The sequence below is a fragment of the Centroberyx gerrardi genome, chromosome 15, assembly GCF_048128805.1.
Source record: "Centroberyx gerrardi isolate f3 chromosome 15, fCenGer3.hap1.cur.20231027, whole genome shotgun sequence".
NCBI classification, from domain to species: domain Eukaryota; kingdom Metazoa; phylum Chordata; class Actinopteri; order Beryciformes; family Berycidae; genus Centroberyx; species Centroberyx gerrardi.
Genome location: NC_136011.1, coordinates 26,179,135 through 26,194,510, shown reverse-complemented (window position 1 = coordinate 26,194,510; position 15,376 = coordinate 26,179,135). Strand labels below are relative to the sequence as shown.

Genomic DNA, 15,376 nt, shown 5'->3' with positions numbered 1-15,376 from the left:
TACTTTATTTTGCCATGAAAGACCCTTTTATTTTTTATTTTACATACACATACCATATAAAGTTATTATCCCTTCCACTTTTTTATTAATATACTAGTCAGTGGTAATTTTTGAAGTCATATGACATACTAGATGTAGATACTACTTTAGTTAACAAGATTATGTTTCTCTTTAGGGTGCTGTAGTTTCAAAGTAGCTGACCCAACACTGGTTTGTACATACAGTATATGTGAGTGTGTGTGTGTGTGTGTGTGTGTGTGTGTGTAAGAAGGTTATGTTAGCCGTATCTGTGGCGGCTGACTGAGTGACTCTGCGCTGCCCTTGGCGTGCGGAGCAGCCTGACTGTTTGATCCGTCCTCCACAGTCCGCAGGAGGTCTGGGGGGCCGCCGGCAGACAGGAAGTCCGATCCCTGGGACAGGAAGTTAAAGTGCTCTTCCGCTGGCTCTAGCTTGCACTCACCGATGAAGAGTTCTGTTGCGTCCCAGTTACTAAGGTTACCGTGGGCGTTGCCGCGGGAACCGTCGCTACCGTTGCTACTGCTGCTGTTGCTGAGCGCGGGGGCACGGTTGGTCGTAGGCTGGCTGAGGTTGTGCGCGGAGAGGGATTTCCCCAGACTGCCTCCCCAGTCAGAGGGCCTCTCGTCTGGGCCGGACGAGAGCAGCAGCAGGGGGTTCACCTCCAGGCTCATATGTCTCCTCCAGACCCCCTCATCTTTCAAGCCGGGCTTCCCCCGCAGCTGCACCTTTCCCTGGGCAGGGCCTGCTTCACTGTCCCCTTCCTCGTCATCATCCACACTGGATCCCACAACGACAGAGGGGCCCAGGCTCCCCTCTTCCCCCACCACTCCATCTGACATGGCGTCCAGGACGGGGTCAGCGGGGCATCGGTGGTGGGAGGGGTGCACCATGGGGGGCAGCTGGAGGGTGAAACCTCCCGTTGAAGGAGGCGGGGGCGGCAGATCAGGGAAATGTGCTCTTTTGGAGGTGTTATTCGGGGTGACCAGGGTTGGGTAGGGGCTGTCGGGGGGCAGCAGCGGCGAAGGGGTGAGGGAGGCTGTGGACGGGGGGTAGGAGGGGGGCGCGGAGTCCGGGGGGAGGTCATCCTCGGCGGGAGCCAGGATGAGCCGCAGGCCCCTGGGGAGGTTGGCGCTGAGGGACCGGGGGACCCCATCACCGTTGTCTCCTCCGCCCCCGATCAGATCACCTCCCTGGGGGGAGCAAGAGGAGAGATCCCTGCCGATGATGGAGCTCTGGTAGTCCGAGTTGTGGTGCTGGTGGTTGTCCAGCTCAAACAAGGGCAGGGAGGACAGGGTGAGTGCCGACGGGCCTTTCTGTAGGACTTGGCGGTAAACCTCCAGCAAAGAGTCCAACTTTGACTCTATGGAGGTTACCTAGGAAGGAGAGAAGAGGAGGAGAGAGTGAACACAAGGAAGGGGGCGGACAGAGAATGAAAGAGAGAAAGCGAGAGGCAGAAGCTTAAAGGGGCATTAAGCAATTTAAGGCTTTTATCGACCTCCATCTCTCCAACGAAATGCAAAAACATTGACAGATCTCTGTGGGGTGTTCCAACACAGATTATGGGCCAGAGAGTGAGGTTTTCAAAGCCAGAAATGTCAGCACTATTGAGTCCAGTGAGTCATTGGTATTGATCAACATCCCTATCAACCCCCCGCAGATATATTATGGTCATTTTGTGCTATGGGACAGTAAAAATCTTACGTGACGCACCTTTAAACTCTTGAGCAAGCAGCCTGTCTCTGCAAATAGTTTGTGATGCCGTTAGCAATAGAGAGAGACGTAAACTGTGAGTGTATTCATGAAATTGGTGACCAATGCGTCTCTATTAATATAAGCTTTACAGCATTTTACACACAATAATTCACTGCTCAACGAATTCCTCATCCTGTGTCAAGAATGCAATCATCTCCTGCTCATCACTGACTGAAAATTAGGGTTTTCCCACACACTTGATCACACATACACCAACTTCGTTTCAATAATTTATATTTTTTAGATTTTTCATAATGCACACAAAATCGTTGTTCCCCAAATACCCCCCACATGTTTTACTTATATTATGAAAAATTTAAAAAGATAAATAATTGAAATAAGCCGATCGAAGCATGATTCATTGTGTGGCATACCTATAGTTTTTATAGACAATGTTGCTCTAAGAGCTACAGCTATGCACAGTCCACTATACACACTCTGACTGGTAAATACATATCGGTGATACTATAATCTAACGTATGCTTTTGGATCCAGGTAGTGTAACAGACAAATGCATATTTAGATTAAGAGAGAGAACAGGATACTCTCTCTCGCTTTCTTCCTCTCTTTCCCCCTCTCTCGCTCTGTCTTTCTCTTCCTCTCTCTGTCTCTTTCTCTCTCTCAAATCACACACACACACACACACACACACGCACACACTATCAAGCACGCTAACTCACCTGTCTCTCCACCTTACACACTCGTCCCAGCATGCTCATGTCCTCCAGGGAGTCTCCGTCAGAGTGGAGTTTGTCCCTCATCTTCTTATCCACGGAGATCTGGCCTTTTCCCAGGATCTGGTCCACCCTGAGACACACACATACACAAACACACAAACACACACACAAACCAGATTTAATAAATTAGAGTACAATTATGTTGTATTTCGACCAGGCACCCAAGCTTCGTCTTAGGCAACAGACCTAAAGCTACAGGAAGCATGTCAGCGTTAGGGTTAGTAAAACACAAACAGTTTTATCAGTGCTGTTAGATGAAAACATTGTATCTCCAAAAACGTCAACTTTTCAGGATTTAAGAAAAGATATTATTTTCAGAGTGATGGCCATGCATTCTGAATTTTGAATGGGTTTCATAGGTACTAGGGTTATGAAGCTTACTCAACATGTAAAGGGCCTTATGTGTGAAAACCTTTAAGTCAAGTGAAAAGAAATAAAACTAGACTGAAATTGGAGTTCCAAAGTTTTTCACATGGCAGCAGCGATATGCAAAACACAGTACAGTCAGTCCCACTGTGTTAACTCCACTACAGGTTCCCTCCTAACGATGGAGTGTTACAATATCGGATGAATCACACACACACACACCAGCAGCTGTCGTTACACTTGTCATTTCATTGCAAATTGAATCATCCAACCCCAACCCAAAAAAGTCACATGAACAAGTCACAAAAGTCACAAAAAGACACATGTGAAAACCCACGTGAATTCAAATCCAAATAATAATATTCATAAAATTCTCCAACCTCTTAGGCTGATGAAACCATTATTCATCAGCTCAAGAGGTTGGAGAATTTTCTCAACCCATAGAGGAGCATGGAACTGAAGTGAAAACATGAGAATCACCAAAATTGGAGTTACAAGGTTTCTACACAACAGCAATATGTGCAAGATGTGCAAATGTGCATCGCTCGCTATTCATTATTATTTATTAAATTGCACATATGAGCAATGTAAAGAGACGGAGAGGGAAGAGCAGGAAAACACATTTTAAAGCCAGTAAAGTCCTTTAAAGTCTTAAATGATCAAATCTCAAAATTGCATTGAAATGACAAGTGTAACTGTAGTCAGCAATGTCAGAAGTCACTAAAGCTTCCGATTGTTAGAGCATTGATCGATTCTCACAAATCCTTTCACACTGTAACGATGCTGAATTAGTGAACTACTTCATTTACTGACTGTAAATCCCCAACATGCAAGAAAACTCTAGGAGAGGCCGGCACCCAGCAAAGACCGCACACCATATTCTGTTTTTTCTACCACATACTACATGGATTAATGTTTCCAAAGGTTGGGAAACATTTCCAAGCACCCACTACTGCACACGAGTTAGATCTGTTATGAATAAACCAAACACTTCCCCTATCTGGTGAAGGGACACAGGACAAAGGAGGGAATTATGGATGGGGCCCAATGTGCTGGTGTTGGTGATGTGTGTATCCATGCATGTGAATATTACTATATGCACGTGTGTTTTTGTGTCTGTGTACACCAGACCTAGTTCAATTAAAAGTTACAAATAATTCTTATGATTTGCTGAACTGGCATAGAGTACAAAATGAGTGGAGTGAAACACATCAGGATAAAGTTTTTGAGAAAAGTGCACTAAAGCTGGAAAGTTTTCTTAAGTACAATACTGAGGTAATTGCGCTTTACTTGAGTATTTCCATTTTGTGAGACTTTGCAGAATAAGGTTTGACATGAAAAAAATACGATATAGCTCATAAAATATGTTGCATTGTTAGAGTTTAAACTCCCCAACAGTATATGGAGCAGGTAGACCGACAACATTAAAATACTTATTACAGGTTAATGCTTCAATAATTTAACACTCTGACAGAATGAGGACTTTTAAGTAAAGGATTTGAGTACTTTTCCCACCACTGCAAATGTGGCAAACTCCACCCATCTGGAAGTCTGAGCGGGTGAACACAAACACCAAGAATTATTTGCATCCATGCATGCATGTCTGTTTGTGTGTGTTGTGTTGTGTTTGCATGGAGGTAAGGTCTGTCTGACACTTTTAGGGACCCCAGGGAGACCCCAGTAGTCACCTCAGGGGGCAGATCATACAGCTAACGGGATTATAAATACTGTAAAACTGAAACAAAGTGAAGTAACAGTAACCCCGGGCCAGAGAGCTTCCTCCTGTTGTGGCTGTAATAATAGTGCAGGGCGGGAGAGGACAAGTTCCTGGGTCGGCTGCTCAGGCTGGGCCCAGAGCCGGCTGCACTGTTCAGTCTGGAGGCAGGAGAAACACTGCGTCAGATACAACACACACGCACACACACACACACACACACACACAGAAGTTTGGAACATAGACAATGGCGTATAGATACACACAGAGAGGCAGGGTAAGTGGGAAAAGCAGGCTAGAATGGCCAATCTGGGTTTTTTTAAGGCCAATATTGATACTGATATTTTTAGACTGAAGTTGCCGATAGCCGATATTTTGAGCCGATATTCTATATTTTTGCCATGCCAAGTATTCATTGTGTATTCTTGTCAGGGTGGAAAGGCCTCTGAATCAGCTTTTAGACCATCATGGGACACTAAAACTCTCCTCTGAATCCCAGATTAATGAAATTCTTTTAGTGTCAGCAGCTTTTAACACACCTATTCAGTGTTAGGGAAAACTCTGGGATACATTGCTGCCTTTAAATAAAGAATTCATTTACCAAAACATAATTGAACATGCTTATCCCCAGCTCGTAAATTTCCCTCCAAACCATGTTTTTTATCCTGTCGGTGAATAAAATCTTATCATCTATTTTGTACTTTTGTTAGCCTGTCGTGATGTTAGCCATATTAAAATGTACGTTTGGCTGTCGCTGTTGTCAGCAGAAGATAAAACAGCAGAACTAAATACCTTTATAATGGATAACAGATATATAGGGAGAGTGGCAGCAGTGTTAGTGGGTTAGCTGTGTGTATCTACTCTACAGCCTTTCCAAAAAACAAACAAATAATAAAACACTCCATACACTCACTCAAATACAGAAAACAAGTTCTACGTTACTCACCAGCAGCACTACTGACAACACACTACATCACCCACAGCACCACAACACCAACAACTAGACAACAGTAGACAGCAAATAAATCACATTCAATACAAAAACATCCAACCACACTCAATCCCAAGTAAGGTTAGGAATAGAAAAAAAAGGAACTTTCTCTTAAAAAGTAAGAATTCATTAATTGTAAAAGTCCCAATCCATAACTGCAGTATGGCGCCCTCTGCTGACACAGTGTCTCCCCATTACCAGCTTTGTTTAAGTCTTAGTTTAAGTGATTTAAGACTTTTTTTCATGCTCGAATTGATTTGACAAAACTTTGAATACAAGAACTAACAATGTGTGACAGGCTCAATATGTGATTTGAGCCCATAAAAGCTAATGTTCATTGAAGTAAAACAGCCGTATTTTGAAGTACAACGGGTTATAAAAGCTGATGAAAGCTTATTTTCTATGTACAAGTCAAACTCTTCAAGCATCTATGTGAATATACTACACTGACTTAATGACGTCAAATAGATTCTGGATTGGGGCTTCAAAAATAACACAAAGACTACAGTTACAATTCATGCAGCTATATCCTCATCAAAATAACACTGAGAGACTCTCGTGTTTCTACAGTCGGCTATGTTAGCTGAGGTCTTTACGGAGCCCAAGTCAGGAATATCACAGTCTCCAGTGACAAAAATAGGTACAATTCTAGTAGTAGTATTATATTACTAGTTTGCATATGTCAAGATTAATCATATAAAATGTCAGAAGACTGTATTAAACTACCATTTCCACAACTAAACAGTGCAAACTCACAGTCTACACTGTTATCCATTAGATTCAGGTAGTTGGATAGTTTGGATGGTAGGAAAAATAATAATAACTACTTGCAAATGCTTGTTTCTTATATCCTAATGGTAACCGGTGCAGTAAAGTGAACCAACAGTAAAGCTAGAAGAACCTAGAACCTTCTTTATCCAGTAAATATACTATAAACTTTCCAACAATTCAGATGTTCAAATTTCCCTCCTAAAATTATGTACGGTACATAATCCAACTTTTGAGCGTCTTGAGGACCTCCAGACTGGGGTTGAAGCATGTTTGTATGAATTAATCAACTACAGCCACACCTGGGTCAAATGCTGCTTGTATAAATAATTCTTAATGTTTAAACTTATCCTGCTCAGAGTAGAGATAGATGTTTGTTTCCTGGCAGAGATTTCAGACAGTCACAGGAAAGTATTAGTCAACTTGGTATATTTTTCTGTGACTGACAACTTGCCTTGAATAGACCTAATGTGATAAACTCCACCCATCTGGTACTCCAACCAAGACTAAAACAAACACTAAAAATTATTTGCAAGTACTGTTTGTGCGCTCACATGCTGGCGGGAAAGTCCGAAATCCGGGACTTTTGAGTCGGCTGTGCTGTATGTGCTATTTTGACGGGAAAAAAAAAAAACCCGGAAGACAAACAGTAAACAAACATGGAGGTCCTGAATGTGGTTTTGGCTGCTTCTTGCTTTTAAAAAGCACTTGCTACAATGCTACCAGTTTATTCACAAGAACAAGGAGGAGAGAAAGCCTATCAGGTATGTGAAGAAGTAGATTTTAGTAGCTGACTGACACAAAACTTGATTTTTATGTAATCATTGTGTCATGACTCGGAAACTTAGTTAGCAAAATTTTCTGCGACTTCCTGACTTCATCCTCCGACGTTGACTGGCGTTCATGTGAAATTTCCAAGTAGTAAAATATCTTTTTCAATATGTATGATAGCATGTGAACACAGGATGTTTGACCCAGGTGTGACGACATCATGGGGGTACGTTAGGTAGTGTTAGTGGGGGAGGAGCAGGCGGGTGGAGCAGGACGGGGCTGGCCTGACCCCGGTGCAGAGTGTTTTCTCCGGGCCTGGCTGTAATATAAATGCAGGGAGGGGGAGGAAAAGGTCTTGACGCGGCTGCTGAAGGGCCTCTGGGGGGGGCCCACTATGGTGTCCAGTCTGGGAGAGAGAGGACACACACACACTGGGTGAGAGAGACACATACATACAAACACACACACACACACACACCCTATACACAGTGACATGTAATACCAGTACGTTTGGCAGTGAGATCAAGCTAAAAGTGGGTACATGTAAAGGTTATGTAAAGGAGGATTAAAGTCACACTGAAATAAAAAATGACATTTTCTTTTTAGCTCGTTCAAACTATCATACTATACACCTGTTTGACAATTTATGCTAAAATATGATTAAAAAAAGGATTTTCTTGTATTTTTCTATCAAAATCTCATTAGTTTTACTTTCTGGAAAAAAGAAAAAACTTGTGGTGACATCATCGTGTACCAGGAGGCGATACATAAAAATTCCAGCCAATAAAATTATCACAGATTTTTGAACAGTCCCGCCCCTCCGCTCCTCCCATCCAATCAAACTGCCTTTCTCTCCCTAACTGATTTCCCATTGGTTTACATTTTTGAATGATCCCTCCCTGCGTTATGCCCCGCCCCATCATCCTGTTTCATCATCACATCATCACATCACATTAAGGAAGCAAGATGCTCTCAAAATGGGGTTTCATTGTGACTTTAAGTGATCTATAACCTCTATAGGACCAGTAGGAATTACAACAACATCAGCATTAGTTATCTCCACCTTCACAAGTCCGTGGAGCAGCCGAGGGGCAGAAAAAAACCTTCCTTTTTACCCCTTTAATGTATTTTATTTAACCTTTATTTATCCAGGAATTCCCTTTGAGAATAAAAAAGTCTTTCGAGAGAGACCTAGCCGCATCACATTGCAGACAGAGAACATACATCAACACACATCAGTAAAAATACAATAAACATCACATGAAGGGAAAGTTCAAAGTCAAAGTTCAGTACATTCAGTGTTCAACAGCAGACCAGCAGGACCAGACCAAATCTCTTTCATGATCATTTTAAACACACCAGATTTTGTAATGTAGGATTGTAATGTGTGTGTGTGTGTGTGTGTGTGTGTGTGTGTGTGTGTTCTGACCTAGTCTGAAGGCTCTTGATGCGACAGAGCATGTCCAGGTGTCCGGCGGAGTACTGCTCTATGACGTCCTTCACATCGTACGGACGCAGCGTCTCCTTAAACTTCTTCTTCGCCACGTGGAACTTCATGATCCTAGACACACACACACACACACACACACACGCACACACACACACGAGAGAGAGAGAGAGAGAGAGAGAGAGAGAGAGAGAGAGACAGAGGGAAAGAGATACTGAAGTTCAGGTAAATTCATAAACACATTTAATAAAGAGAGATATTGCATTATAATTAAAGGCATTTTCCTCATCTCGCTTCTCCAATGTTTCATTTTGCTTCTGATTTTAAATGACGGGTAATGATGTAATTACAACAAACAACCACAAGATGGAAGCAACAACCTTGGGAAACCAACGGGAGGTTACTGGTTAAAAGTTTCACTTGATCCTTTTTTTTTTTGGAGTGAAATAAAGAAAACATTATTCAAATATCAGATATCTGAAGGAGTATCTCATGGGAAACCAAAGTGCACATATTATCTCGTCAAATCAATAAGAAACGAAACTGGAGTGAAATCGCCTATCCACCGCTGGGTGAATAATATTGATCCAGGTAAGAGGATCTATGCACTTGGTTCATTCAGGCTCCCTAATGGCTCCTGCCTTGCTCCAGTTGCCTGTTTCCCTCACTGTCTGGATGGAAACAATAGTGACAGATGAGCCTCTGTAATAACAGTCCTGATGGGTGGGGGGTGTGGGGGGTGGGGTGGGGTGGGGGCAGTCGAATCCTCAACCCGACACCCTGGGAAAAGACCGGGGGTGGCTCTGGGCTCCGGCTGCCCGCCGAGGAGGCCTGCTGGGTGGGCAGGCCGGCAGGGGCTGGTGGGTGTGTGTGTGTGTGTGTGTGTGTGTGGGGGGGGGTTCTCTGGATAAAGAGCGACAGGGGCTGGAAAGGGGGGTCAGAGGGGTTAGATAGGCAGGCAGGGGCATCAATTCACGAAACCAAAACGTTTGGCAAAATCCTTGCATCTCATATCATTTGCCACTACTTCCAAACCCGCAAATACGACCAAATTTCTGAGAACATGACTGATGACTGACAAGATATTATTCTTTGGTCAATATGATAAATTATTAGACGGAGACAGAGGAGGAAAGTAACAGTTACTCAAGTAAGTTGTGAGAAAAGTCCTAAACTGGCTTTCAATACACTTCAATATACTTACTTTTCATTTCTGTCATAGTCTAAGCTTTCTAACACCCATTGTACTGTCCAGTGTGCAGAGCTGGAAAGTAACTAAGTACATTTACTCAAGTACAGCTTTGAGGTACTGGCACTTTACTTGAGTCTTTCTATTTTGTGAGACTTTCTACTTTTCCTCCACTACATTTCAGAGGGGAATCTTGTACTTTTTCCTCCACTACATTTATCTGACAGCTGGAGTTACTTTGCAGAATAAGGTTTTACACGCAAAACATACGATAAGCTCATAAAATATGTTGCATTGTTAGAGTTTAAACTCCCCAACAGTATATGGAGCAGTTAGACCGACAACATTAAAATACTTCTGACAGGTTAATGCTTCAATAATTTAATACTCTGAAAGAATGAGGACTTTTGAATACCTTTTACTGCTAATACTTTCACTTGAGTAAACTTTTGAATGCTGAACATTTACTTCTAATCTAGTATTTTTCCATTATGTTATTGCTACTTTTACTTAAGTAAAGGTTTTAAGTACTTATTCCACCACTGGACGTAGGCCACCAAACTATCATCTTAGAGGAAACATCGGTCCTGATGTGGTTTGTTTTAGATTTGACTTCCAAATAGATTCCTCTGCCAATCTGTGTGTGATCTTTGCTCTTTGTTATAACGATAAAAACTGCTAAATCAAATTTGGACAAATCTGGAAGCGCCACACACTCGTCATACCCAGCTGACATCCATATAGGCGGGGTGAGGCAGAGCCAGGCAGAGGTTATCTTTAGATTAAATTAGATTAGAGGAAATGTTAACGATCCCTGTAGGAAAACTGGGTCGATGGAGCAGCGTAGAGTCAGATATAGGTAAGAATAGAACAAAATAGAGAATATTGAAGATAATGCTGTAACATATTGAGGATAATTTAAGATATGAATAAAGATACATCGTCTTTGTTGACAGATTTACAGGTTAGCGGATGTGCAAGTGTGCATCACTAGCTATTCACATGAAGTATACACTTGTACAGATGGAAAAACATATTTACAGAAGAGGTATTGCAATCCATATGGTTCCCTCTGTTGAAACACTGTTACCCCACTACTGGCTTTGTTTACATAGTGATTTACTGGACTGGAGTCATTTTCTACATGTATTTTTTAGAGCTATACCTGCTCACATATTTTGAGTAACGATGGGGTACGAAAATGCATATATTTGTAATTATACTCAAAATGAACATTATTGGCTGAATTCCATATTGTATCTGTAAGAAAATGGAGACAGGTACGTTAACAGAGGCAGAAGAAGAAGGGAAGACATTCACAGTACTCAAAGAATAAAGAGAGAGAGAATGAGAGAAAAAGAGAATGTGTTGTGAAAGGGAGACAGGAGAAAGAAAGAGGTTCAGATAATAACATGTAGAATGGAAAGAAGAGAGATAAAGACAGAGCGGCTAATGAAATGAATAGAGAAAGAATGAGACACTGACAAGGAGTGACACTGCGAATACTGATGGCCTTAGCTTGTTATTTTAATTACATTTGCATTAAATTTCAAAACTTTTCTTTTTGAGGAAACCAGCCAGTGGGGTCGGATAATTTCACTACTTTCAATGCAGTTGAACATGTATTGAAAGTGACAAAATCTTTAAAATAAGTGGAATAATGAGCCTTATTTCTAGACAAAAGTCTTGAAACTATAGGGTCAGACCAGTGGATTTCCTCAAAACAGTCTGTAAACCTGCAATGGCATCGTATTTTCTACTTTAAATATATCTGTTTAATTGTCCACTGATGTTTCTTGAAAATTAACTCTTTATTTAAAAGGCAGTAATGTATCCCAGAGTTTCCTCTGCCACTGAATAGATGTGGTGGGTCTCCCTGCCTTAAGGAGCTGCTGACACTAAAGTCTGGGTTTCAGTGGAGAGTTTTAGTGTCACATGTTGGTCTAAATGCAGTTTTAAAGACTTTTCCACCGTGCCAAGAATAAAATTGCAGGGAAAACACTGAATCTTTGTCATTTTCTGACATGAAAATTACAGTATCGTTATCAGCCTTCAAAAAACATATCGATCAAACCCTAGTTGAAACAAGTGGAAGTGCGCTGATTAAGGAAATGTATCTCACCCAATTGGTGGATTTTTTTAATGAAACAATTTGTTAAAAGCTTGATTAAATCACCAGTGAAAATGAACGTTTTTGTAACGAAAGACATGAAGAGGATGAGGAGAGAGAGAGTGAGAAAGAGTCAGTGGGCGCCAGTTGAATAAACATTCACTCACAGGGTGCCGGTGCCAGTGTAAGAGAGAGGGGTCTGCTGACACACACACACACACACACACACACACACACACGCACCAAACCCCTTGCTGGGATGCTAGAAGCCCTCAGGCTTGCCTATGAACCCTCGCAGCAGTCGGCCATATAGATAAAGAGAGTGAGATGGAGAAAAATAGAGGAGAAAAAAAGGGAAAAATAAATAACGAGCAGTGCTTGAGGGAGTGAAAACACTCACACACATCATGTGAGCCTTATTACTGAGACACTGAGAACACCAGCTGTGTGTGAATATACTGTATGTGTGTGTGTGTGTGTCCAGGCTGGAATAACGTGTACGCTGGACGGAGGAAAAGACAGAGGAGCTGAATCTGTTTCACCATCCCGGAGCCTTTAGCACTGTGAGGGTAGAATGTCATAAAGTTGAAGATTGATGCACCTAAAAAACACATTTCAACCTCTATTAAACGAGCACGTAATTTGTGATAAGCTGCAACCTATTTGGCTGTATGAAAATACAAAAGCCTAATACAGTTTATTGGCTCCTTAAAGGAATAGTTCACCCAAAAATGAAAATTCTGTCATCATCTACTCACCCTCATGCCAAATGAAACACAGGTGAAATTTGTTAGTCCATATAACACACAGGGAGGTTGCCAGCACGACTTTGTAGCAGCCTTCTCCAAAACAACTGAAGTCAATGGGGACCGGTTCTTTAGAGCTCCAAAACAAAAACAGCCAAGCAATCACACTGTGAATAGAAAGACCTATACACCTTTATTTGTTGCAAATCAATCAGCTGTAGTTAAGATTTGCACTAAATTATGGTGTAAATATACTGTAGGTCTTTTTGGAACTCTGAAGAACTGGTCCCCACTGACTTCAGTTGTTTTGGAGAAGGCTGCTATGGAGTTGTGCTGGCAACCTCCCTGTGTGTTATATGGACAAACTTCACCTGTGTTTCAACTGGCATGAGGGTGAGTAGATGATGACAGAATTTTCATTTTTGGGTGAACTATTCCTTTAACTCCCAGTGCATAATTGTTTGCTCTTAAAGGATAACACCAGTGTAATCTTAGTTATTTTTGGCCAGTTAATGCTCATGAAAAGTCTGAACCCACCGATGTATTTGCCACAGTCAGAAGCTGCTACTGTCTGTTCTGCTGCAGGTTTCCTCAACCTGCCAGAAGTCAAAGGCTCCCATTGTTTTGCTGCATGCATTAAAACCAGCTCAGAGACAAACTGCTGTCTTGACTAATGTAATACATCATGTTGAAAAACACGTGTATTGCAGCTTTTCCTAACATGACTTAATTACGCAGCTAATTATCAAGTTTAATGGGTTTAATTGTTAGGTACCTCTGGTGGCAGTGAAGAGGCAAGGCGAAACTTAAAGGATAAGTTTGGTGATTTTGGACCTATGTATAATTTGTCTCTTATACACCTGTAGTACTTGGACCCAGCTGTTGGTTGAAACATCCCATTGCTAGCCTCCAGCAATGGCAGTTTTCTATGCCATTTCGAATTGAATGGGAGTGAATAATCTTGAGAGATTTGGCAAAATTGAAGAGAACAGATCTTTAATCGTGGTGCACACATGTAAAAACTGTCACAGTTACCATTAAAGGGATGGAAACTATAAAAAATGAGCAAAAAAAATAAATAAAAGTCTCAGCTAAGGCGACCTGGTGGCTTGGTGGTCTAAAGCATGTACCATGTAAATGTGACATCCTATAGGTTTGAATCCGGTTCAGGACCTTTGTCGCATGTCATTCCTCTCTCTCTCCCAGTCTTTCCTGACTGTCTCTACTTTGAACTATCAAATAAAGGTGAAAACGCCCCCTAAGAAATCTAAAAACGGCAGCAGCAGCTCACCGGACGGCCCTGATGACGGCCTTGAGCGGGGCGGACAGGTCCTCCACGGTCACGTCGCAGTGGCAGCCTCTCTCGTCGAAGGAATCCTCCGTGGCCATGCCTGCGTCCACTGGGAGAGAGACGGATCGCCGCTTCATCAATAAATGTAGCCCGTGCAAAATCGTTTCCAGTCTTAAAACGCATAAAACACATTCTGCACAGCCGGCCTTGACAGGAATCTCCAAGAATGTTTCAAACTGATACTCTTTTGGCTTTAAATGGGTGAGAATTTATGCCCGGCTTGGATGGGATCTTTAGGAATTGGCAGCGTTTTGCCAGCTCAGCTATGTAGGTGAGAGAAGAGAGTATATATATCTTTAACACTGTCAATTATTATGAGGGAGGGAGAAACCGACAGAGAGACAGACATGGAAAAAGGAGAAAGAGCGACAGAGAGAGAGAGAAGGAAAGAGAGTGAATGATATACTGTATATACGAGGTTATAAAACGTGTTTGGATAAATGACATAGGGGAATAAGAGGAGAAACAGAGGTGCTATTAAAAACACTCAGCAATTTCATCTATTACTATAGGATAGGAGTTTCTAGGCAATGTGGGTAAAGAAAATGAGTGCACAACCCATACACACACACACACACACACACACACTTTTAGGAATATATGCTCATAAAAATAAATTCATGCTCCCTAGAAAGCAGAAAAAAGGAAAATATGTTCAAATTGAGATTTAAAGTAAAGACAGGCTGTTTCATAGATCATTGCCCCAAAATGTCTGAAGAATTAATTTCTAAAACACTATATTTAGATTTGGGGGTGAATGATATTCATCATCTTGTATCTATAAAATATAGATACAATATAAGTGTGTAGTTACCCATTATTTCTTAAAAAGTACCATCATGTTTTTAAATTAAAGTAGGTGCAAAGTTTTTTGACAAAACTCTTAATATGTACTCATTGTAATAAATATCATAGCATAGCCCTCTACACACACACACACACACACACACACACACACACAGGACAGGGTTGAAAGGGGTCAAAGGTCAGTTGGGGTTTTTGGTGGCCATATTGGAAGAGGTCATACAAGCAACGCCCATTGGATTAACACACACAGTACAGGTATACACTACAGGCATGTTTACACACACACACACACACACACACACCCCAGCCCGCTCACCATCGGGCGCGGCGGTGCGGGTCTGGCTCTTCAGCCTGAGCGACGGCCTGAATCGGGTTCGGTCGTTGAAGCTCCAGCTCTTCTGCACCTTGGCTGGGCTCCCGCCCGTCATCTCGGCCCCGCCCACCACCTCGTTGCCGGGGGAACAGCGCTGGCGGTCGTTGACGGACGTCTGTCGGCTCTTCATGCTCTGACCGCGAGGGCTCGCCATCCGAACGCGCTCCTTAAAACTCAACTTCTGACTGGAGAGAGGGAGGGATGGAGAGAGAGAGAGAGAGAGGGAGAGAGAGAGA

At 42.2% G+C, this 15,376-nt stretch overlaps 1 protein-coding gene across 1 annotated transcript in view; it reads right to left on the bottom strand.

The window, feature by feature from the left end:
- Window positions 1-272: 272 nt before the first annotated feature.
- kcnq5a (potassium voltage-gated channel, KQT-like subfamily, member 5a) overlaps window positions 273-15,376 on the bottom strand; it is a 115,840-nt gene continuing 100,736 nt past the window's right edge. Inside the window, exons 9-15 of the mRNA XM_071911883.2 lie at window positions 15,084-15,325; window positions 13,901-14,009; window positions 8,547-8,678; window positions 7,407-7,523; window positions 4,635-4,748; window positions 2,451-2,577; window positions 273-1,391 (exon numbers count right to left, since the gene is read on the bottom strand). Of these exons, the coding sequence (XP_071767984.2) occupies window positions 273-1,391; window positions 2,451-2,577; window positions 4,635-4,748; window positions 7,407-7,523; window positions 8,547-8,678; window positions 13,901-14,009; window positions 15,084-15,325 (1,960 nt within the window). The remainder of the gene's footprint in view (window positions 1,392-2,450; window positions 2,578-4,634; window positions 4,749-7,406; window positions 7,524-8,546; window positions 8,679-13,900; window positions 14,010-15,083; window positions 15,326-15,376) is intronic.